This window comes from Erithacus rubecula (genome assembly GCF_903797595.1).
Source record: "Erithacus rubecula genome assembly, chromosome: 2".
In the NCBI taxonomy this organism is placed as follows: Eukaryota; Metazoa; Chordata; class Aves; order Passeriformes; family Muscicapidae; genus Erithacus; species Erithacus rubecula.
In genome coordinates, this window is record NC_136685.1 from 984,505 (window position 1) to 1,006,484 (window position 21,980).

At 57.1% G+C, this 21,980-nt stretch overlaps 3 protein-coding genes across 4 annotated transcripts in view; 2 read left to right on the forward strand and 1 right to left on the reverse strand.

Annotated features, from left to right (window-relative positions):
• Window positions 1-60: 60 nt before the first annotated feature.
• Window positions 61-5,828, forward strand: LOC306798339 (E3 ubiquitin-protein ligase RNF19B-like). Of its 2 annotated transcripts, XM_079298320.1 has the most exons (10): window positions 61-213; window positions 430-575; window positions 1,218-1,819; window positions 2,164-2,345; window positions 2,623-2,773; window positions 3,043-3,205; window positions 3,654-3,768; window positions 3,880-4,014; window positions 4,101-4,293; window positions 4,397-4,765. In XM_079298320.1, the coding sequence occupies exons 3-10, from the start codon at window positions 1,371-1,373 to the stop codon at window positions 4,554-4,556; spliced, it is 1,548 nt and encodes a 515-aa protein (XP_079154446.1). In that variant the 5' UTR covers window positions 61-213; window positions 430-575; window positions 1,218-1,370; the 3' UTR covers window positions 4,557-4,765. The 2 variants fall into 2 exon arrangements, with proteins under 2 accessions (XP_079154446.1, XP_079154447.1); XM_079298321.1 differs by lacking the exons at window positions 61-213; window positions 4,397-4,765 and adding an exon at window positions 5,753-5,828 and having other exon boundaries at window positions 532-575.
• On the reverse strand, window positions 5,577-19,884 carry PPM1G (protein phosphatase, Mg2+/Mn2+ dependent 1G). The gene is made up of 10 exons (XM_079298315.1): window positions 19,389-19,884; window positions 15,573-15,642; window positions 11,940-12,025; window positions 11,484-11,616; window positions 9,443-9,912; window positions 8,886-9,023; window positions 7,921-8,155; window positions 6,798-6,927; window positions 6,578-6,680; window positions 5,577-6,239 (listed from the first exon to the last, which is right to left on the reverse strand). The coding sequence occupies exons 1-10, from the start codon at window positions 19,506-19,508 to the stop codon at window positions 6,045-6,047; spliced, it is 1,680 nt and encodes a 559-aa protein (XP_079154441.1). The 5' UTR covers window positions 19,509-19,884; the 3' UTR covers window positions 5,577-6,044.
• Window positions 19,885-20,059: 175 nt separating this feature from the next.
• Window positions 20,060-21,980, forward strand: part of NRBP1 (nuclear receptor binding protein 1) — a 33,919-nt gene continuing 31,998 nt past the window's right edge. Inside the window, exons 1-2 of the mRNA XM_079298317.1 lie at window positions 20,060-20,183; window positions 20,367-20,586. Of these exons, the coding sequence (XP_079154443.1) occupies window positions 20,383-20,586 (204 nt within the window). The 5' untranslated portion in view covers window positions 20,060-20,183; window positions 20,367-20,382. The remainder of the gene's footprint in view (window positions 20,184-20,366; window positions 20,587-21,980) is intronic.

Below are 21,980 nucleotides of genomic sequence, written 5' to 3' on the forward strand. Positions count from 1 at the left end.
GAGTCGGGGCACGGCAGAGCCGGGCGGGGCGGGACAGCCGCGGCTCCGCCCCTTCCGGCTGGCGGGAGGTGGTGGCACCGCCGGGACCGGGACCGGGGCCGCTGCCGGACGCTGGCGGTCTCTGTATCCCTTCAGGGGCGCCTGCGGCTCCTCCCCCGGTGCCCACCGGGTGCGGCCCCGCCGAGCGCCGGTGCTGAGGGCAGACCCCGGTGAGTCCCTTGCCGGTGTCCCTCCGGTCAGACCGGGGACACCCAGGGCTTTGCTGGGCCTGAGGGCCGCGGGCTGTCCGGTCGCACCGTGCTGTGGCCGGTGCCGGGGCGCAGCGCAGCCTGTCCCGGGTTGTGCCCGGTCCCCGCCCGCATCGCTCGCCGTGCTCTCCCGGCGGCTCGGCCCGCCCGCGGGTCGCTGCTGGCCCGTTGCGGGTCGCAGGGCCGCTGGATGTGTCGGGCCGTGGCCGTGCCGTGCTGCCAGCGATGGTTCCCGGTGCCGCCTGTGCGCCGTGTCCCCGCGCTCTGTAGCTGCCCTCAGTGTCCCGGGGCATGCAGAGCCGCCCGGTGCTCGGCCCAGCAGAGCAGGTATGCTCGGACCGCTCGGTCCCCCCTGAGTGTCACTGGGTCCTTCTCGTGGCAGTGCCTCTGGCAGCGCTGACAGGGAATGCTGTGCGGGCTGTGGGCTGTGGGCAGTGCTGCTGAGAAAGGGAGGGCAGGGGAGGGAAGGACCGGGGGAGGGAATCAGTGTGGCCATGGATTCGCGAGCTGTGAGCAAGGAAAACGGGATTTAACCCACTGCTGGAATCACCTGGCTCCTGGTCACTGAATGAACTGGGTCTTGCATCCCTTGGCAACTGAACTCCAGTGAAAGGTGCTTCAGCCTTGTCTGGGTGTGTGGGGCTGCTCTGTGCCGAGGGGCTGTTCCCGTGGCAGGGTGTGTGGGGCTGCTCTGTGCCGAGGAGCTGTTCCCGTGGCAGGGTGTGTGGGGCTGCTCTGTGCCGAGGGGCTGTTCCCGTGGCAGGGTGTGTGGGGCTGCTCTGTGCCGAGGGGCTGTTCCCGTGGCAGGGTGTGTGGGGCTGCTCTGTGCCGAGGGGCTGTTCCCGTGGCAGGGTGTGTGGGGCTGCTCTGTGCCGAGGGGCTGTTCCCGTGGCAGGGTGTGTGGGGCTGCTCTGTGCCGAGGGGCTGTTCCCGGGCGCGGGCTCGCTCTCAGGAGCGCTTCCTCTGCAGGCTGAGCGGCGCCGGCTGCAGCTGGGGATGGTTGCACTGTTACCTGCGCTGAGGCCCAGGTAGGAGCCGGGCCATGGGGGCGGCGCCGGGGCCAGCACCTCCCCGCTGCCCTCCGTAGTCCAACAGCAGCCGGTGGCTACCTCGGCGGCCGCCATGGAGCAGCCCACGCGTGCGTCCGGGCCCCGCCGGCTTCTGGGCTGCTTCAGGCGGGAGCCGCGGGCCGCCGGGGGGCAGACACCGCCGGAGCCGCCGCCGGAGCCGCAGGAACCGGAGGAGACCCGTGTGGTGCTGCCGCTGGGCGGGGGCCAGGGGCTGGAGGAGTGTCCCCTGTGCCTGCTGCCGCAGCCCCCCGAGGCCTTTCCCAGGCTGGGCTGCTGCTCGCACCGCTCGTGCCGGGCCTGCTTGCAGCAGTACCTGCGCCTGGCCGTGCGCGAGAGCCGCGTGCCCGCCTGCTGCCCGCACTGCCCCGCCGTGCTCCACCCCAACGACGTGCACCGCCTGCTGCCCGAGCCCGCCCTCCGCGACAAGTACGAGGAGTTCCTGCTGCGGCGCCTGCTGCTGGCTGACCCTGGCACCCGCTGGTGCCCTGCCCCTGACTGCAGGTACCGCCGGCCCCGGCACAGAGATGGCAATGCGGGGGTGGGCGTGGGCCCCCTCCCGCGACAGCAGTGTGTGCCTGTGTCCTGCGAGCCCTTCCCAGGCCAGGTTCCTCATCACTTTGTCCTGTGTTGGGCTGGGTACCGCTCTGCCTGCGGGGCCTGTACAGCTCTGCCGAGGCTGGAGTCCTTGGCTGTGCTAGCCACTGAGCCCCAGGGTGTGGATGCTGGGCAGGGGGGCTGCTGAGGTGTATCCTGGCTCTCCTGGGCCGGGGCTGTCACAGCCTGGCTTGGCTGTGCCGGGGTGGGGCACCCTGCTCCCCCCAGCTCCAACTGCCTTCTCCCCACAGCTACGCTGTCTTCGCCCACGGCTGTGCCGAATGTCCCCGCATCACCTGTGGCCGTGAGGGCTGTGGCACTGAGTTCTGCTACCATTGCCGGCAGCCCTGGCACCCTGATGGCCCCTGTGCACCGGCCCCCAGCCTGGCCACCCCCACGGCACAGCTGGCCCAGCAGGAGGAGTTGGGCAATGGTGAGGCCCTGGCCCAGGGTGGGAGCAGCAGGGCTGGGGTTTGGCACAGTTGTGTGCCTCTGTGCCTCCTGCCTGCCTGTGGGGCAGCTGGAGCCAGGATCCAGAGTTCCCTCTGCCTCTGCTGCAGTCTCATAGCCCCTGTGCCAGTTGGGCCATGATGTGTATAGGGACCTCGGCTCCCCCCATGGCACCTGTGGGGTGGGAAGAGCCTGGGACAGGCTGGGATGGATGCACACTATTCTGTGCTGCTCTCCCATCCCATCTCATCTCCCCCCAGCTGAGGCCGAGGACATCAAGGTCTGTCCTCGCTGCAGCGCCTTCATCATGAAGATCAACGATGGCAGCTGCAACCGCATGAACTGCACGGTCTGTGGGTGCCTCTTCTGTTGGCTCTGCCTGCGGGAGATCTCTGACGTGCACTTTCTGAGGTCAGTGCAGGGCCACGGGGGCTGGGATGGGGGCAGCCAGGCCTTGCCCCAGGGTTGGGGTTAGCTGGGGGGAGCAGGGTGGTCTGTGCTGCTGGCTGTGGCAGGGCTGGGGCCAGCTCTTGGCACCCTGTAGGAGGCAGCTGGAGTCCAGGGTGGGGGAGCCTGCTCTGCAGTGAGCCCATGGGTGCCCCCTGGCACAGAGCCAGGCTGTGCTGGTCTCTGCCTGCCCCTCGCAGACACCTTGGCTCAGCCCCGCTGTGTCCCCACAGCCCCTCTGGCTGCACCTTCTGGGGGAAGAGGCCGTGGTCACGGACCCGCAGGATCCTGTGGCAACTGGGCATGGTGCTGGGAGCGCCCATGGTCATCTCCCTTGCTGCAGGTGTTGCTGTCCCTGTCATTACCATCGGGATCCCCATCTACATGGGTAGGAAGGTACTGGCAGGTGGTCCTGGAGTCCCTGTGGTCCTGCTCCCTGCTGAGCCTGGTAGCCCATGGTCCTTGGCCTGGACAGACCCACAGTGCTCCCTGCTGCCCACAGCACATCTCTGTGCCACTCCTGACCACTGTCAGCACATCCCTGTGCCACCCCTGACAGCTCACAGTCCCTCCTTGCTGGGACCTTCTGCTGCCCCCCAGCAGCCCCTGCCAGTGTGGGTGTGCTCAGCCTGGGGAGCGGGGTCAGGGTGGGCAAAAGGAGGAGGGGTTGCAGGGGGGATTTCCAGGTACACCTGTGCTGTGGCAGCAGTGCTGCTGTGGCTGTCCCTGAGGAGATGGCTGGGTCTGGGTGGTTTCAGCTGCAGCTTTGGCAGGCTGGGAAGAGGCTGTGTCCCTGGGGCTGTGCTCTTTGTAGAGCTCTTCACCTTTCTGCCTTGTCCTTGAGGTGCTGGGCCAGAGCCGGCGAAGCAGCCTCTCCGGGTGCCAGCAGTGCCTCTCTGTCACCAGCAGCGTCCTCCTCTCTCTCTTAGTGTCCCCTATCATAACAGCTCTCACTGTGGGTGAGTGCTGAGGGCACTGCCCGTGTTTGGGAGTGGGGCTGTTCCTGTGGGGGATGTCTGGGAGCAGAGGCAGGGGGGTGGGGCTGGGCAGTGACCACTGGCCCTCCACAGGTGTGGGCGTGCCCCTGGTGCTCACCTACGTGTACGGGACCGTGGTGCTGTCGCTGTGCCGGAGCCGCTGGGGCTGCGGGGGCGGCCGCGCGCCCAGAGACCTCGGCGTGGTGGAGCTGGACAACCTGGCTAAACGTGAGCCCACGCAGCTGCCGGCCCCGGGCTGTGCCCCCCGCCCCGGCGGGAGCAGCCCACGGGAACGGTGTGCTCTGTGTCCCCAGTGAATGAGCTGTGGGCAGTGCTGCCCAGCCCCAGAGCAGGTGAGGATGGAGCTCCAGACCCCGCTGTCTCCCTCCCCGGCAGCAGCCGCAGCGCGCGGCCAGGGCCGGCGTGGCCGGAGCAGGACAGCCAGTCAGCCAGCACTGTGGCCCTTGCAGGGAGCATGCTGAGCGAGGGCCAGGACGCCTCGGACAGGTGAGCAGGGTGGCTGTGCTGGGGGCTGGGGCGCCGCCCATCCCTGCCAAGCAGGGGCGGTGTCCCCTTGTGCCGCTGCCCTGAGGCTGCTCTCTGTCTGCAGGGAAGGCGTTACCATCGAGGTGGAGGTGTCGGTTGAAGCCGTGCCACGTTCTGCCCGGCAGCAGAGCCTCAGCAGTGCCCTGTCCGGGCAGAGCCTCTCTGGGGACTCCCTGGCAGCCACCAGTGATAGGGGCAGCTCCGTGGGTGTCCCTGGGGAGTGATGGGGGCCTGAGGGGAGAGTCTTGATCCACACATAGGCTCTAACCCCTCCTGTGGCGGAGGGGACAGTCCCCCTCTGCCAGCATGCCCCGCCCTGGGAGCCGGGCCCTGGGTGGGTGCCAGCTGCACCTAGCACTGCTGCACCCTGCACTAGCCCTGTCCACCCCTTTCCCAGAGGCACACTAGGAAATAAAGCTGCTTTCTGAGGGTCCCTCTGTCTCCTGTGGCAAAACTCCCCTGGCAGTGCAGCCCCCTGGTGTGCACAACAGGCAGCTCCTCTGCACCTGTGTGAGGAAGAGGCCACCCAGGCAAGGCAGGGGCTGTGGTGGCTCTGCCCTGCCTGTACCAGCTGGTCTGCCCTGAGAGCAGGCTGCAGGGCTAGGGGCAGGCAGCAGCTCCAGTGCTGATCCCCACAGGGGTCTGTCCTGCAGTAAGGCCAGTGTGGAGGGACCATAGAGTAACACCCTGGGCTGCAGGTGGGGACCCAGTGCCAGGCAGGTTGTGTAGTGTCAGGCACTGGGATCCTCACACTCCACTGCAGCATCCTGGGGAAAAGGCTGCTTTGGATGGTTTGCTGCTCAGAGCTGGGCAGTCACAGAATGAGTAAAGGATTTGGGCTGAAAGGGAAATTAAAGCTCATTGTTGTCCTTGCCACAAGCAGGGACATCTTCCACTAGACCAGGTTACTCTGGGCTTTGTCCAGTCTGGTCTTGAACACTTCCAGGGATGGGGCAGCCACAGTTTCTCTGGGCAACCTATGCCAGGGCCTCACTGCAGAAGAATGCCTTCCCCATTTCCCATCTAATCCCACTGCTCTCTGGCAGTGGGAAACCCTTTCCCCTTGTCCTGTCCCTCCAGCTTTCTTGGAGCCCCTTCAGGCACTGTGACTAAGGTATCCCTGGATCCTTCTCCAGACTGAACGTCCCCAGCTGTCTCAGCCTATCTCCATAGGGTTTGGTTAGGGACAAATGTTCACTTCCTCACCTACCCCTCCAGGAAAGAATGGAAGACCAAGACCACGCTTTATTTTCTCATATTTTAGTTTGAAAAAAGTATTGATTCAAAGTGTACAACTGAACACGGCGTGCCTGCAGCACCACCACCAGATTGTTTCACAAATAAAAACAGAAAGGGCCTTAAATAATCGGGTGCAGATTAAAAAAACCGCAACAGTGAAAAAGTTCTTCCCTCCAAACAGAAATTTCACAGGCACAGAAATGGCAACAACCACATGGAGACAATGGGGGACATCCTCCTGCTGCTGACACGGACTCGCGCTCCCGGCGCCGCTCGGCCTCGCTCCCTCTTTGGAATGGTTACGGATGAACTGTGAGACACGCCCTCTAACCAGACCCGCCCACCCCCCAACCAGGACACGGACAGACAAGGCCTCTGCTAAGGCTAAAAAAAGGACAAGACTTGGAGTCTTGAGTTCAGCATGGGTAAGAAACGAGTCTGGTGAGCACAGCCCAGTCCCCAGGCGGGCCCTGCTACTCCAGTTTGGCCTTCTTGGTGCTGTCCCCACCGTTCTCCTCTGCTGGTGCTGCTGCCTCCCCCAGTTTCCGCTTCCCGCTCTCAGGAGGGGGGAGTGTGTTTCTGGGTTTGAAGCTGATGATGATGCAGGTCATGTTATCGCAGCCGGTGCCATCCCCTGAGGTGTCTGGAGCCAAGCACTGATCCAGCAGCTGGGGAGGGACAGGAGGAGTCAGCAGAGGGAACAGATCCACGCTGGGACCAGCCCAAGGCACTGGGCCCATTCCAGCACCCGGCAGGCTCAGGGGCTGCCGGGCCACACTCTGCAGCAGTCAGTCAAATGCTGTTCCCACAGGGAGCAGAGGTGGCCCCAGCAGCCCCACATTTATCAATGTGGGCAGAAATTCCTTTGGCTGCACAGCACCCCCGAGGTCGGACGCTGGCTGGAGCACTCAGGGAACCCCTGTGAGGGAGTGGGAGGGCAGAGCCAGGCACCAAGATGGGATGCAGAGGCACCACGTTGCTGCAGGAACAGCAGAGCTCCTCTTACCTCTTCTACAATGGAGGAGAGTGGCCGCAGGACTCCATTCTCATCCTTCTGGGTGATCTTGGACTGGATGAAATCCACCACTTCCTGGCTGCTCATCACATTCCTGCAGAGCAGAGACGTCAGAAAGGCAAAGGCAGCACACGTGCCTTGCTCAGACCCAGCTCTGGAGACAGGCTGGGGCAGCAATGCCCCACAGCACAACGGCTCCCTTACCACTCACCAGATTCCATCACAGGCAATGACCATGAAGTCGTGGTCATCGTTTATTGTCAGCACTTTGATGTCAGGCAAGGCAGAGATCATCTGCTCTTCTGGAGGGAGGTTCTTGTTCCGCTTGTAGAAGTGATCCCCTGTGGTGGGGAGGAGGATGTTTGCTGAGCAGCACTGCCCTGTGGGCATTCCCAGTGGGATCAGCGAGTGCTCCCACAGGCTGGGATCTGGCTGTGGGCCATGATGCACAGGAACCAGCGCAGGTTCCTGGTTTAAGCTCTGGCAAGCCCAGGGAAGAGGGGTCTTGGCAAGCTCAGCTTCTCTTTACTCCAAACCAAGTGCCCCTTTCCCACCTGCTGGATCAACCAGCACCAGGCCAAGAGCACACAGCACACCTGTCACCTGAAGAGGCTGTGGCTGTCCCCATCCCTGGAAGTGTTCAACACCAGGCTGGATGGGGCCTGGAACAACCTGGTCTAGTGAAGGTCCCTTCCCCTGGCTGTGGCTGGAACTGGTTGAGCTTTAAGTTCCCTTCCCACCCAAACTACTTCAGGGTTCATTTTGTGATTCAAAGTTCACAGAAAACTGGCACTCAGCTCTGGCTAGCAGTTTATCAGGAATCATCCTACAAAGGGACTCCCAGGGCTACCACAAACTAGCAGGTGGGAATGCCAGTGTCTCCCTAGATAATAAACTCATTACTTCCATCCCAGAGATGTTTTTTATATCTTTACACTAAGATAATGATTTCAGTGGTTTGGGTCCTTCTATACACACTCAGATAAATAAATGGGTTCACACTGCCATGAAGCCAGGTCCCCAGGAAGCAACACACAAAGATTCCCCAATAACCCAGTAAGCAGGAAAAGTCCTGTTCCAGATCCAGCAGTCTGGTTTTGGGACAGTTTACATGTGGTGGTTTCTGAAAACTCAGCTGCTGGCACAACAGCCTGGGATGTGTCAGATGCTGCTTTTCAGGGATGTCCAACTATTTCACAGCCATTTTTTCCAATCAGACTGAAATCTCCCAACAAATAGCAAAGAGGTTTGACTCATCAATTAAAAACTGTTCCCTAAGTGCTGGCAGCCCAGCTGTGCTGAGGGATGCTGGCAGGGCTGCCCCTGCTGCTCACCGATGGCCCTGGAGAGGTTGAGGCCGCCGTTCACCCTGCCGTCCATGGTGACCTTGCCCCCAGCGTTCTTTATCCGGGCCAGCTCCACCTCGTCCTCTGGCTTGTGGTCGTAGGACATGTCCACAGCCCTGCCCCCCTCGGACACCACGCAGCGCGAGTCGCCGGCGTTGGCCACGATCAGCTGCCTGCCCCTGATCAGAGCCACCACGGCCGTGGTGCCGCTGTCCGAGCCGGGCTGCGAGGGACACCACTGGTCAGGTTTGTCTCATTCAGCTCACCGAGGGGACTGGCAGCAGCTGCAGAGCCCCCGCAGTGTCCCAGATCCCGGGGTGCTGCAGCGCACCCCGTAAGCGCACGTGGAACAGAGACAGCCCGAGGGAAGGGGGAAACAGCAGGAGGGTGTTCCCTGAGGGGCAGGGCTAGGCAACACCTCCATCCCAGCCTCAGGCAGCATGGTGGGGCAGGATTCTCTGCTGTTCCATGATCTGTACTCACCCCTCTAATGTACTAACTCCAACCCCAGCCCAGCTTGACAACACCCTCACTTCAAGTCAGGACATTTCCCCAGAGGGAGAAATTGGCACCTTGGAAGCCACGTCCCCTTTACCCAACCTCCTGGGTCCTGGCCTGCCTGACTGTGCTGACAAGGGCTGAAGAGCCACAGCCCCGGCCTGGTGAGGAGCCATGCTGTGCTCTGGAGCAGTGCTGCCAGCAGAGCCCTCCTGTTCTCACCCCATGCTCTCCCATAACCTCAGGCCCAGCAGCCTCTTCAATCCCAACCTGCTGTCCACATCCATGCCCATGCCTCAGCTTCTGCACCAACCCAGGCTGTCAGCAGCTCCCTCAGCCCCAGGACATGGCCCACGGTGTTCCATCCCCACCTGAACAGGAACAACCCCTAGCCAAGTCTCCCAAGTGCCCCTGGCTCCACACTAAACTAGAGAACACAAAAACAGAGTGTGCACCTCCTCTTTCCCCTCCATGCCCGGTAACAACATTTCCTCCTCTTCATCCTCATCCTCCTCTGCTTCTTCAGTGTCATCTTCTTCATCTTCATTCTCTGCCTCTTCACTGCTGTAACCGTCCTCATCCTCACTACATTCCTACAAGAAAGAAGAGAAACCACAGGAGTCACACAGGACACTCGGTGCTGTCCTCCACCGGTCCCTCCATCCTGGGGACCAATGGTCAGTTCCCCAGAGCTGTGAGGTGACCTGCCCTGTGTCCCCCACACTTGATGGCTACAATGAGAGCAGCTGGTATCACTACAGCAGTGGATGAAGGGATGGTGCATGCAGCAGGACCAAGGGCTATCAGCTCTGGCCGCTGCAGGATGAGGGCGTGTCCTTCAGGGTTAGCTCAACAATCCCAAACATTCCTATGGGATGGCCTCAAAGGATCAGCCTGAAACACCTGCTCCTAGGAGCACACCTAGATGAGCCAGAGACTCGCCTCAAGTACCACCATAAGCAATGCATTCTGCCCAGCCAGAAGGCCACTCTGTTCCAGTGCTGTTTCCTACCTCACTGTCTTCCTCCTCTTCCTCAACCTCATCTGACTCATCCTCACTGTCCTCAAAAAATTTGGATTTGGTTGTGCGCTGGGGCTTTCCCGTGGAGGAGCAGGAGGGCCCGGCCTCCCCAGTAGAAGAGGTGACGGCCTCGTCACCTTTGCCCAGTTCAGGCTTCTGCAGAGCAGGGCTGTTGCCTCCAGCGCTGGCTTTGTCTGAGGTGGAGGAAATACCCGTGATTTCTTCGTCTGGCTTCCCGTTCTTCCTCTCCTTGTGGCCGGGGAGCTCCCCTGGGTCAGCCTCTCCATTCATATTTGACTCCCCATCATGCTGCTTGCCTGTCCCCTCCACAGCGTTATCCCCAGCTGCAGCTACAGACTTGGCTTTGAGGTTCTTGCTGCAGTTTTGTCCATAACGTGTGAGAAGCTCCTCGATGGTCATGGTGGCTTCTTCGTGCAGAAGAGCAGCTTCCTCATTATCCACTGCAAACGGAAGAGGGAGGGGAAAGGACAGGGAGGATGAGAGAGCAGCACACCCAGCACACTGGGCTCTCTGGTGAGCTGCCCCAGCTGAGGCTGCTGCTGGCAGAGCTCCACAGTGCTGCCCGGGCTGGCTCTGAGCACACAGCCAGGCCTGGGCCCTCCCACAGCTCCCACAGGTGAGCAGGATGGGAGCAGCAAGGCCACAGTTCTGACCACAGCACAGCCTGCCAGTGCCCCACGGCCCAGACCTGCTGCTCCCTGGCTGCCTGACAGCACCACAGGGTGTTCACAGCAAGGGTGTGGCAGGGGACACAGCACAGGCTCCTTGGGAGCTGCAGGGAAGCAGAGTCACCATTTCCATGTGCAGCTCTGGTCATTAATGCTGCAGCTGGGAACAAGAACAGCTGCTCCACAGGCTTGAAACACCCCAGGGATCCCCACCAGCTGCCATCTGGACAGGTACAACAGGTGAGAGCACAGCTTTGGCCATCTCCCAAGTGGGACTGGACAGAAAGTGGGATGACTCTCCCCCATGACCATGGCCAAAGACCACTGCTTCCCTGCTGCCACCCTCCTGCTTATTGTTTGCTTTGCTGTTAAATCCCAAAAGGAAAACAAATACAGATAGCCCAAATGCTCCTGAAAATATAGAACAAAAAAAAAAAAAAAAAACAAAACAAAAACCAACTACCCACCCCCATCAGCTGGAGAAAAAGAAACAACAAATTCATTGTTTCCAGATGGACACATTGTTCAAGGTGACATGATGACCTTGCATCTGCCTCAAGGCTGGTCACAAGGCACTTGGGGAGAGCAGCACAGGATTTCACCCCAGGAAACACCTCCTGGGCAGCCACTTGCTGGTGGAACACTTGATTCTTTGTGGGAAGAAGAATTGCTGAAAACCAGGATCTGCTTCAATCCTTTCTCCCTGCCACCAGTCAGGGAGAGCTGAGCACAGCACATCATTTCCCTTCCACAACTGAGACCAGCTCAGAGTTCCTGACATATCATGGTGTGGATACTGGTGAAGATTCAGGGAAGGATGCAGCTTGCATTTTCCCAAGCTGCTCAAAGAGAACAGAAGGAATTAATAGCAGAGATTGGCACCTGGTGTTGATCACAGAACAGTGTGTGAGCTATGTGATGTTTTGGTAAAAGCATGTTTTCAAAAGGCTTTCTTGGACCAATGAGCTTTTTCTATCCTGTGTTCCACAATTTAATCTATGAAAGTGCAGCTGCTTTTTAGAGAATCACTTCTTTTCTGCCCCAGAAGGAAGCAGGTGTTGCTGTATCATTCACCATTCCTAGTCTGACAGTGACAGTGTGGAACCCTGCAGCCCATGGAGGAGGCTCTAGGAGATGGTGACAGGCTGCTTTGTTATCCAAAGCATTCAGCTCACAAATCTAAGGGTTCCCCCAGCACCAGCACAAAGCCATGGACAATGCCAAGGGGCAGTAGCTCCACTCAGCCACAATTTAACTGAGAAACTGGGACAGAAAACCTTGTGCCCAGGGAGATGTGACCCTGCTGCTCTACAGCCCTGTCTGTCCAGTAGACTCTGACTTACCATCATCTTCATCAGCAACCTTCTCCTTCTCATCTTCATCGTCCTGTGGCCGCCCAGCCATCTGGGAGAGCTCCTTAATCACCTCCTCTGTGGTGAGCTTGGCATCAATGGCCAAGAATGCATCCTCCAGGGCCTGTGTGTGAACACAGACACGAGTGGGCAGCAGCCCCTGCCCTGCAGGTTGCCAGCCTGCCACACTGTGCAATCCAGGCTCTTCCAGCTTGCACTGTCACTAACCAGAGCATGGCTGCAGCAGGCAGGGACCTGCAGGGTCCTCCTGATCCCCCTGCTCCAGCAGGGACACCCCGAGTCAGCTGCCAGGACTATGGCAAACAGGCTCTGGACAGCTCCAAGAATGGAGACCCCATCACCTGCCTGGACAGCTCACACCCAGCTGGCACTGACACCAGGGCTTTCCTCTGTGCTGGAGCTCAGAGGGCAGAGGTGGCTTCTTACCTTCTGCAATTTGCCTTCCTTGTAGGCCTTCTGGTCTTTGATGATCTCAGGAAGGTACTTGGCACAGTACAGGGCAACTTCTTCTCCTGGAAAAGAACAGAAACTCTTTAAACACACTGATCCTTCCAGTCAGAACCTGCTCTTGAGCAATGGAATTTCTGAGGTAAACCCTGGGACACAAGCAGAGCTGCTCCAGACACAGAACAGTGACACAGCAGCTGAGTGGGGGGATCCTGCTCACACCTTCCCATAGGATGGGCAGATGGCCCTGGAAAACCTCAGAGCTTCAAATCACCAGGTCTGGCCAATGCTGTGAACTTCCTGAGAGGGAACTTAGGCCCACAGTGACATTTAGGCTGACTCTTTAGGTCCAGCCAATCTGGAAATCTTTAATTTCACATGTCAGTGAAAGCAGAAGGAAAGGGAAGCTTTTGCTCACTGCAGGTTCTATTGGAGCATTACCAACATGAACTGAGCAATAAAAAGTGTTCTGTCTTCTACTGTGTTTTCCAGACCAATGGCAGTGAGATCCCAGAGATGAACCTCTCTGGAGACAGGGTGGCCACTTGGCACAGGAAAGAGCACAGCAAGATAAATGGGATAACCAGTATTGAGGGACAGCTCAAGTCAAAGGCCCATCCTAGAGCAGCTGGAAGATTTTTAAAAGCTTGGTATGTAATGGTGTCAGGTATGGAATAGGGCATGGGAGGCATTTGTTTAGATTCTGAACGTGCTATTAAGAGAGAAGGAACAGTAAAGAGAGAGAGATGATGAGTTTCTGTAGTTTATCTTGAATAGGGCCAAGAAAGTAGTGTGAGTTGTAAGGGATCAGACTAGTCATTGAGGTTTTTGAATGAGCAAAATGTAGGACACAGGAACATGGCTCACACCTCACAAAGAAGAAAAATTAGAGCCAGAAACTGAGAAACAAATGAAATGACTGTACAGAAAGATGGAGAGGTGCAGGGCAACCTGCAGGCAGGTGGAGGGTCCCATTGCAGGGTCCAGAAACATCCTGAGGCTGAGCTGGACCTGTCACAGTACAAAGAAGCAGCAGTGTGGGTGGCTGGGCACAGCACACCAGAGCCTGCCTGCACAACCAGAGCCACGTGGGCTCCTGTGGCTCAGGTGAACTGGCCTTGGGAACACCTGAACCAGCACTGTGGCCTGCAGCTGTTAGATACAGATCCCCTCTGCCATGCTCTGCTCCATCCATTACCAGCTCCAAGCCTTCCAGCCCATGGTGGGTGCCAAGAAAGGACTGTTGTGGTTTAACCCCAGGGGGCAAAAAGCACCACCAGCCACTGGCCCACCTCCTGTGGAACCAGGGAATGGACTGGAAGAGTAACAGGAAACCCTCGAGTCCAGAGAAGTTTAAAACAATCACAGTATTTTTTTTAATAGTGAAAAGGCAAATAGCAAAGGGAGAGAAGCAAACCTCAAGACAGATGAGCAAAGTGATATATGTGCCAATGAAGACACATTGTTAAAAGAAAAATTAAAGCACAAGTAGACAGCAGTAGAGACTGATCAAACACTCCCTGCTCCCCACTCGAGGGGCAGAGTGCCCAAATACACTCCAGAATCTGGAGGAAAGGAGGTCAGAGCACATAGAAAAGCAGATGGGGAAGGCAAAAAACTGGCCCAGCAGCATATTTCAAACACTGGAAGGCTTGTCCACAAGAGGGAAACATAAGAGAAAAACTGATGAATGATAAGGAAAATGATAATACATAAAGAAACCCCCAAACTCACCCTTTTTCAAATAACACAGTAATAAAAACTTTTCCCAGCCTATCTGGAACAGGAAGTTACTGGAGAATTTCAGGCAGAGAGATGACTAAGGTATATGAGAGAAGCTGAATTCAGTTTTTGCACTGCCAGCTAATAATGCTTACCAAGGTTCCCACCCAAAAACTTACATTGGAGAGAGCTGAGAAATTGCTTCCAAGTGAAGAACAAACACATCAATAAAATCACACCATAACAGGGAATGGGCAAAAGCTGTTCTTCTGAGTCAGATTCAACTATATCCAAATCCTTCCTGATAGGGTTTGTCTAGGAAGGGCTGTAGAGATTCAATCACTAGAAAACTAAAATATGAGTTAGGAACTCATGCCAATGCTTTGCCATGCTGTGCCTATCTTGAATCTTCCCCATTGTATTTAAGAATCCTAAACAATACTTCATGTCCTACACTAACAGGAATGCCATGAATGTCCAAAGTCTCTGAAATTAAATACACAGAGTAAGACCTTGGCAGCTGAGAAACCAACACACTGAGCTCAGAGGAGAGCAGATGGTTTGATACTATTCACTCTTGACCCATTTTTGGTAGATGCCCCTTATCTTTATTTCACAGCAGTTCCTGAGGTGGCAGCTCCTGATCCCTACATCCCATTTCCTTGTCACTCTCTGTCCCTCAGCATTAACCCACCATCCTCCTGTTCTCAAAGACTGCTCCACATGGGTGTCTGCACCCTCTAAGGTGAAGTTCAGGAAAAAAAATAAATTTCAGGAGATGAAATAGATTCTTCAGACTGAGATGACACCTTTGGAAGTTACTTGCTATATAGGCAGCAGTGACAGTCACAAACTGGACAGTTATAACAGCAGGAAACAGGCAGTTTACTGCATCTACTGCACACAGATTTTCAAAGAGCTTTCAAATAAATCTTTTCCATGCTAAGCTGCCACAAGAAAAGCAGGGAGGTTAGGGAGGAGCAGTTTTCAGAATGGAGGATGGCCACTGGAAGAGCTCCTTGAAAAGATATGCTGCTCAACATCAACATAAATTAGCAGGAAAAGAGGTCAGTAAAACATGAGGGATCACTCAGGATGATCAAAATTAAAATAATTTGCAAGATTTAACAGCAGAATCTTGAGGTCTTATATTATACTGGCAGAGGAAATTCTATAATAATATTAGCAATAATATTTAATAGCAATATTCAGTCAGACACAGAGACAAGCCTAGGACTCCTGTGACTGGAAAAAGACATGGAGTCCAAAATAGTCAAAGTGAAAAGTACTACCAAAGTTGATTATTCACTTATTCCTTGTGTCATGGATACTACAGTGAAATTATCAGGCAGCAGATTTAACCATCTTTTTCAAATGATTCTATGCAAAATGCACAGTGCAAACAATCACCAAACATAGAAATCTTCTTAAAATGCAATTAGACAAATCTGTGAAGAGTTAGTTCATCCAGAAGACTCCAGCATGTCTCCAAGATGGAAAGGCTGCAATCTCCAGTTTAAGGAACCCTTACAGGGAATGGATCTGCCTGTTTTGATTTACACCTTTCCTTGGGCACCCACTAGAACACCTGGCACTGCCTAGACTCAATCTCAGGTGATTTTTCAAACCACTTTTTTCTTCTGTGACTTTCCTGCTCAGCTAATCCACCACAAAACCAGCAATTCTCAAAAGGCATAAATGATGGAATACAAACCTAATTTCAATTTCAGATCAAACCCCAGCCTCCCTTCCAGGAGCCCTAAGAAGCTCTGCTGATGGAATCTATCAAAGGCAATGCTTCCCAGCAAGGAGCAGAATTCCCAGCCCCAGAGGGATGCCTCAGCAGGCACAGACAGCCCAGAGGGGACAGGGCAAAGCAGGTGCAGTTACCTCCGTGTCCATCGTAGACAGAGAACATGGCTGTTTCACTGTCCAGCTCTGGAATGCAGTTGTGGGCATCCTGAAAGAGAGAGCACAGGCCTGGAATGACAGGGATTGCATTAGACCCACAGAAAACCACAGAAACACAAATTTGTTTGGGTTGGAGAAGCCCTCTGAGACCACTGAGCCCAACCACTGCCAGCCCAAAGCTGTCCCATGCCCCCAAGTACCACATTCACAGGGCTTTCAAACCCCTCCAGGGATGGGGACTCCACCCTGCCTGGGCAGCTGTGCCAGGCTGGACAAACCTTTCCATGAAGAAACTGGACAGAAGTGAACCTGACCCTGCCCTGGCACAGCTCGAGACTGTTCCCCCTTCTCCTGTCTGTTGCTTGCTGGAGACTGGTGTGACCCACCAGGCTGCACCCTCCTGCCAAGGAGCTGGAAACAGTGAGGAGGGTCCCCTGATCCTCCTTTTCTCAGGATGAACCTTCCCCACCTCCCCCCAGCCCCTCCTGACCAGACTGTGCTCCAGACCCTTCCCCAGCTCCATTCCCAACTCTGGAGAAAGCACCAAGGTAACACCACAAGCCATCCACAGGTCTCTGGAACAGCCAGCTTTGAGAAGAGCACCCTGTGATTCTACAGCCAAGGGCCTGAGCTCCTTCCCCTAAGGACAAGCAAACCCACCCTGGTACTGCAGCACAGAGCCTGGAACAGATGGCCAGGCTGAACCTTCCTCCTAAGGCCTTTCCCTGCCCACATAACCTCCCAACATTCCCTCAAGTGCAGCCCTCACCACCTGACACACTCCACACTTCTGCCTCAGGAAGAACATGGATCCTGTGGTATGTTCAGCAATGTTACCTTTTCTGTGGTTCATCACCTTGAACGTGCTACAGCTGCCCCAAAACTCTGTGCTCACTCCAAGACAGCAGTCTCAAATATCTGGATGTATCCATGCTGCCAGCAATATCCCAAATTTACACACCACAGGACTAGATCACAGCCCAGCAACCACTGAGCTCCACTGCTTTTTTATGTATGACTCCTCACAAAGTCTCTTCACTCTCCAAAGTTCCAGTATCTTGCAAAAAGAGAACTTTGTTCCTTGCTCAAGACACAGGAACAGTGAGGTTCTGGGTTTATGTAGCACTCTCTGCAATGGCCCTGCTGGCACTGGCATGAAAAGAGCTTCTGACCATCTGAGTCAAAACCAATAATGACCAGATGAGAATGCAGGAAATTTCCCAGCCTTCACTGGAGGGAGCAAATGGAAACAGGGACAAAGAAGCAGCATTTTCCTGACATTCCCAGAAGCTGGTGAGACAGTGAACCCCCCACACAATAACTGGGGTAAGTCCCAGGTGACCAAAGAGCAGTGTAATTAAAGAGATGCAAATGGTGGTGGGGAGGAAAGGCAGCAGTGGCATCAAACCCAGAGTGTGCAGCCCCTGCTGAGCCCCCTCACTGAGCCAGCCCAGGCACAGGGCAGGGAGGGCTGACAGGGCAGAGCCAGCTCCTGGCAGCACCCAGCCCAGCCTGGAGCCTGCTCAGGGAGCTGCACTGACTGTCCTCTCACTGACTGTCACCTTGTGTGCCAGAAGGTTCCAAAAATCCTCTCCCTGCTATCCATCCACTCACCTGAGTGGCTGCTGTAACAGTGGTGAAAAACTGTCTGAAACATCAAGCACCCAATTCAGCTGAAATGAGTAAGTAAATTAATAAATTAACCTCTGAGTTCATTTAAAATCTTTCTATTTTGAACCCAACTCTGGCAGTTTTTGAAGCAAGGGCTTTTGCTCTAAGCCTGGGAGAGGAATGAAGTTGCAAACTGTGGGGGTACAGTCAAAACAGGAGCACAGAGCTTGGAAAAGCCCCATCCAACCACATCCTGTGCCTCCCACTATGCCCAGAGAACTCCTCTGGACCATAACACTGACTTCAACCCTTTCCTTTGTTGCTTCTAGTATCTAATAATTTTTTTTTTCTGATATTCTTATCTTTGGAGTCCTTCATCTGCCCCAAACATTTCCTTACTCCCAAAGCAACCTGTCTGGACTTAGTTACAGTATTTCTTCAGGGCCCTGTCCACCCACCTCACTTGAAGGCTCCTAAAGCCCAAGTACAAGGTGACAAAAAGCTCCTTACACCCCAAATACCTGTCCTGCCAGGTGCACACTCTGGCTTCACCAACACACACAGAACCTCAGCACTGAGCACAACCATGTGCTGACGACTTTCTCCAAGCCTTGCAGAAGAGCAAAAGTACAACTGAACATGAGGAAAACAAAACAAAACAAATCCCCACACGAAGATAAGATAGAGAGAAAAACACAGAGTGCTGGAATGCAAGAAAAACTGACTGCTCAGCTGTGTGTAAAACACACATTTCCCCCATCAGGCTCAGAAGCCATCTGCAGCAGGTTCAGCTGCTGCCATATGCTTGTTTCTTGGGTAGCTCAGCTAAGCCAGGCACACTGGCCTCAGTGCTGCCTCTGCCAGCACACAGAACCCAGAGGTGCTGGCCACAGAAGCCACATCTGCAGCTCGGGGCTTTGCCTCTGCACAGGTACCAGTGACAGCCCCAGGTGAGCAAAGTCAGAGCCCTGTCCCAGCTGTGGAGGGCTGAGGGAGCCCCCACACCACAAACCTGGGCACTCTGCTCTCCCTCCTCCCAGCCTGGCTCCCCAGCACACCCAGCCCTGTGCAAAGGGGTGCCAGAGCCGTGGCTGCATTTAGCTGCTCACATGCACCTTAATCACCCTGGAGATTACCCTCAGTGCTCCAGCAGTGTCCCTGTGCCCCTGCCATGGCAGGGACAGCTCAGGCACTGTCAGCCAGCTCTGCGTGCTGAGCGAGGCTCAGCAGCACCAGCACCAATTCTGCATCTCCCACCCCGAGAAACAGAGCCCAGGGTTTCACACACAGCAAGGAGGAACAGCCCAGGCACTGATGTGCCACCTGTACAACTGCTGTCCCACTGCAAGGAGTGGTGAAGTGTCTGACAAAACAGCTTAACAACTTATATCAGCAAAAATTCAACATCTGAGAGCCTGAACGGGGCATCCTCTCCAAACCAGCCACAGAGCTGCAAACCAAACACCGAGATACACCTGGAGTGCCTGCAGGGCCAGGATTAATCCTTACTGAATCCAGCTGTTTACTGGCTGACCAGAAGGGAAAACAAGCCAGCACACCACTGGTACTCACAGAGGAAGCTCACAAAGCAGTGGGTCAGCAGCCCCACTGCCCTCACAGCACCCAAGAGCTTTAGGAGCAGCTCTGCAGCTTCCTGCACCGGGGGAGCACAGGCAAACACCTGCGTGCTCAGCCAGGTGTGGTCTGGGGTAGCTCATCTGCCCAGCAAAGCCAGGACTGCCAACAGGAGACTGAGCAGCCATGAGAATTCTTCCTATAAATTTTCCTATAAGCAAATAAAAACAGGGAGGAAGCACAGGAAGACACCGACTCTTCATTTTAGGGAGAAAACCAGTCATTTTCCCTGAGAATTTCCCACTTGCTTTCACTTAATGCTTCACCTCAAGCACCAAACGCTCCTTTTCTTCGTTTTTTACCCCGCATCCCTCGTTTCCCGCAGGGGTTTATGCAGCCGCACGCGATCCCCACGGCAGGGGGGACTCTCCCGCAGGAGCCGGAACACGCGGCCGCCCTCAGGATTCGGGAAAGGCTGGGGCGGCCCCGGGAGGGAGGGGGTGACCGAGAGCCCCGGGCCTGTCGCCCCGCGGCGCCGCCGGGGCCCGTGGGCGCAGGAGCCGGAGCGCCGGTGCGGACGCGGCCGCCCCGCCAGCCTCACCCCCTCACCTCCATGGAGACGCGCCATCCCTGCATGGCGCTGAACCCGAAGTGCAGCGGGCGCGGCCCGAGCCCGGCGCCGTCCCCGGAGCTCTTCACCGTGTTGGGCTGCGACAAATAGGCGCCCATTGCGGCCGCGGCGGCCTCGGTCGGCGGCGACCGGACCGGGGGCGCGGGCGGACTGCGGGGGTGGCGGGACCTCGCACCGGCGGGCGGCGACCGGAAGTCGCGCGGCCGGAAGCTCGGCGGCCGGAAGCGCCGACCATAGAGGCGCGGCTAGAGCGGCACCGCGGCCCGCTCCGCCCCGGGACTACCTACACGGCCCACCGGTGGCTTCGACCTGCCCTGAGGCTCCTCCGGGAGAACAGCGGACTTGGAGCCGGCGATGCCGCCGGCAGCCGGTGCCGCGGGCGCCCGCTCGCACAGATAAAGCCACGCACACTCACAACTACCACAATTATCGCCCTGCCCCTCTACATGAGGGGCCCTCGCGCAGACAGCGCCTTATATAGGCTGAGTCACGCCCACCGACCAATCAGCGACCCTTAGGGTCCACTCCCGCTATCTTATTGGCTGCTGCAGGGAGCTGCCCCGCCCTATTCACGCTCCCTCACGGCCCTTCGCGCAGGGCGCCCCCTATCGCGTGAGGCACGGCGCAGCCCCGCCCGCCGGCCATTGGCGGGTGCTGACGCGCCGCTCGCGGCGCTGATTGGCTGCGGCAGAGGCCCCGCCCCGCACGGCGCGTTACGCAGCGCGGCGGTTGCGGCGGGGACGTGCTCGGGACCGGGAGCTATCGCGGGCCCGGTAAGTGCGCGGCTCCCACCCCTCGCCCCCCGCCTCGCCCCGGGACCGGCTGGATCGGGCGCCGCTGGCAGGCCCGAGGCGCGGCCTCGGCTGACAGGCCCGGGGGGCGCGGCCCGGTCCGGCCGGCGGGCCCGGTTCGGCCTGGCGCTGCACCGCGCCTCAAGGACCGCGCCTGTCCCGCAGGGTGTGCGACCGCAGCATGTCGGAGGGCGAGTCCAAGCAGGTGCCCAGCAGCGGCTCCGACCCCAAGCCGGAACCCGCCTCGTCTGGCCCGGGGATGACCTCGGTGTCTGCGCCGGTGACTTCCGCGGCGCCCCCAGAGGAGGAGGAGGAGGAGAGCGAGGACGAGTCCGAGATCTTGGAGGAGTCGCCGTGCGGCCGCTGGCAGAAGCGGCGCGAGGAGGTCAGTGCCGGGGGCCGGTTCCCGGAGCTGACTGCGGAGGGGCCCGGGCGGGGCCCGCGCGGCCGCTTCTCCCGCCTCCCCCCATCCCTGGCGCTCCTGCCCCCGGTCCCCGGACAGCCGGGCCCGCGGGGGGTCCGTTCAGAAGGGTTGCTCGGGCCCGGAGCGGCTCGGCCGGAGCGCAGGCGGCGGTGTGTGCCCCTGCCGCAGGCCGCTGTGACGGCCAGCTGTTGCTGCTGGGGAGCTGGGAGTGGCTCCGGCCTTCTCGGTGTGCATTGCGTTTCATTGATCTTTCTCCCTGGGAACGGCGAAAATCAGAGAGCGGATAGTTCTCGGTGTTTTCTGGGGAGCGTAGATGGTACCTGCTGCCGAGGTGGCCAGTTACTTGAGCCGGTTACCCGGGCTCATCGGCTTTTGAATCCTCGCTTTTGCTTTGCTTTGTCATCTGCAATCGGGATCAAGCACAGTCAGCTCGCACGGGCTTGTTTCTGTCCCACCCGCACCCATTGCTCAGCGCGTGAGCTGGCAGTGTAAAGCACAAGCAGACTGGCTCTCGTTTGGAACAGACCCTTTTAGTGCAGATTCTCGGCGGTGTTTTTGGTGCTGGGGGCTGTCGGCACAAGCTGGTTTGTGCTCGGTGCTGGCTCGGCGCCCTGCCCTGGCTGGGCAGGCTCCGGCGCTGCGGCACAGCCGCTGATGGGGCCGTGCTCCTCCGGCTCCACCGCTGCAAAACGGGCGCTGATGGAGAGACGGTCAATTGTTCTGATGGAAATTTGGAGGTCAAAATAAGGTCAGGGATTCCCTGCAGTTCTTCACCTTTGCTTGCTGAGAGCTGTCACCGTTTGGTTTAGTGTGAGCCAAACGCTGGCGTGATGAGGTCAGAATGTCCCTTTTCTGGTGAGGCTCTGCAGAATGGTTACAAATGTAGCTTTAATATTAGAAAAAAGGTTTCCTTTCTCCCTTTTTCTAAAGAAGTGTGAAGCTCTGGCTCTGTCCTTCACAGTGTATTCCATACCTGAAGTGCTTTATCTCTTGCTCTGCACTGACAGGGCACATACTGGAGAACAAAGCTGTTTTGTTTGTGTCATATTTTCAGTGTGCTTTATTTAGTACTGATCATTTTGAGACAAAGAGATGCAGGGTTTTCTGTATTCTCCTACACTCACTACAAGTAATATTTAGGTATTTTCTTTGGATTTCAGTTCCCTCTCGGCAGACAAATGAAATAAATTGAAATTTTGACGTGGCTAAATTATTGTGTTATGGTTTCAGGTTGCTTCTGTAGAGGTCAGCTCTGCTGCACCACCGCAGGTTGAGGGATGGGCATTGGGGCTGCAGAGCATTGTGGAGTGGTCGGGGTGAGCTCGGGGCTGTTGCTGCTGAAGCCTTCACTCAGT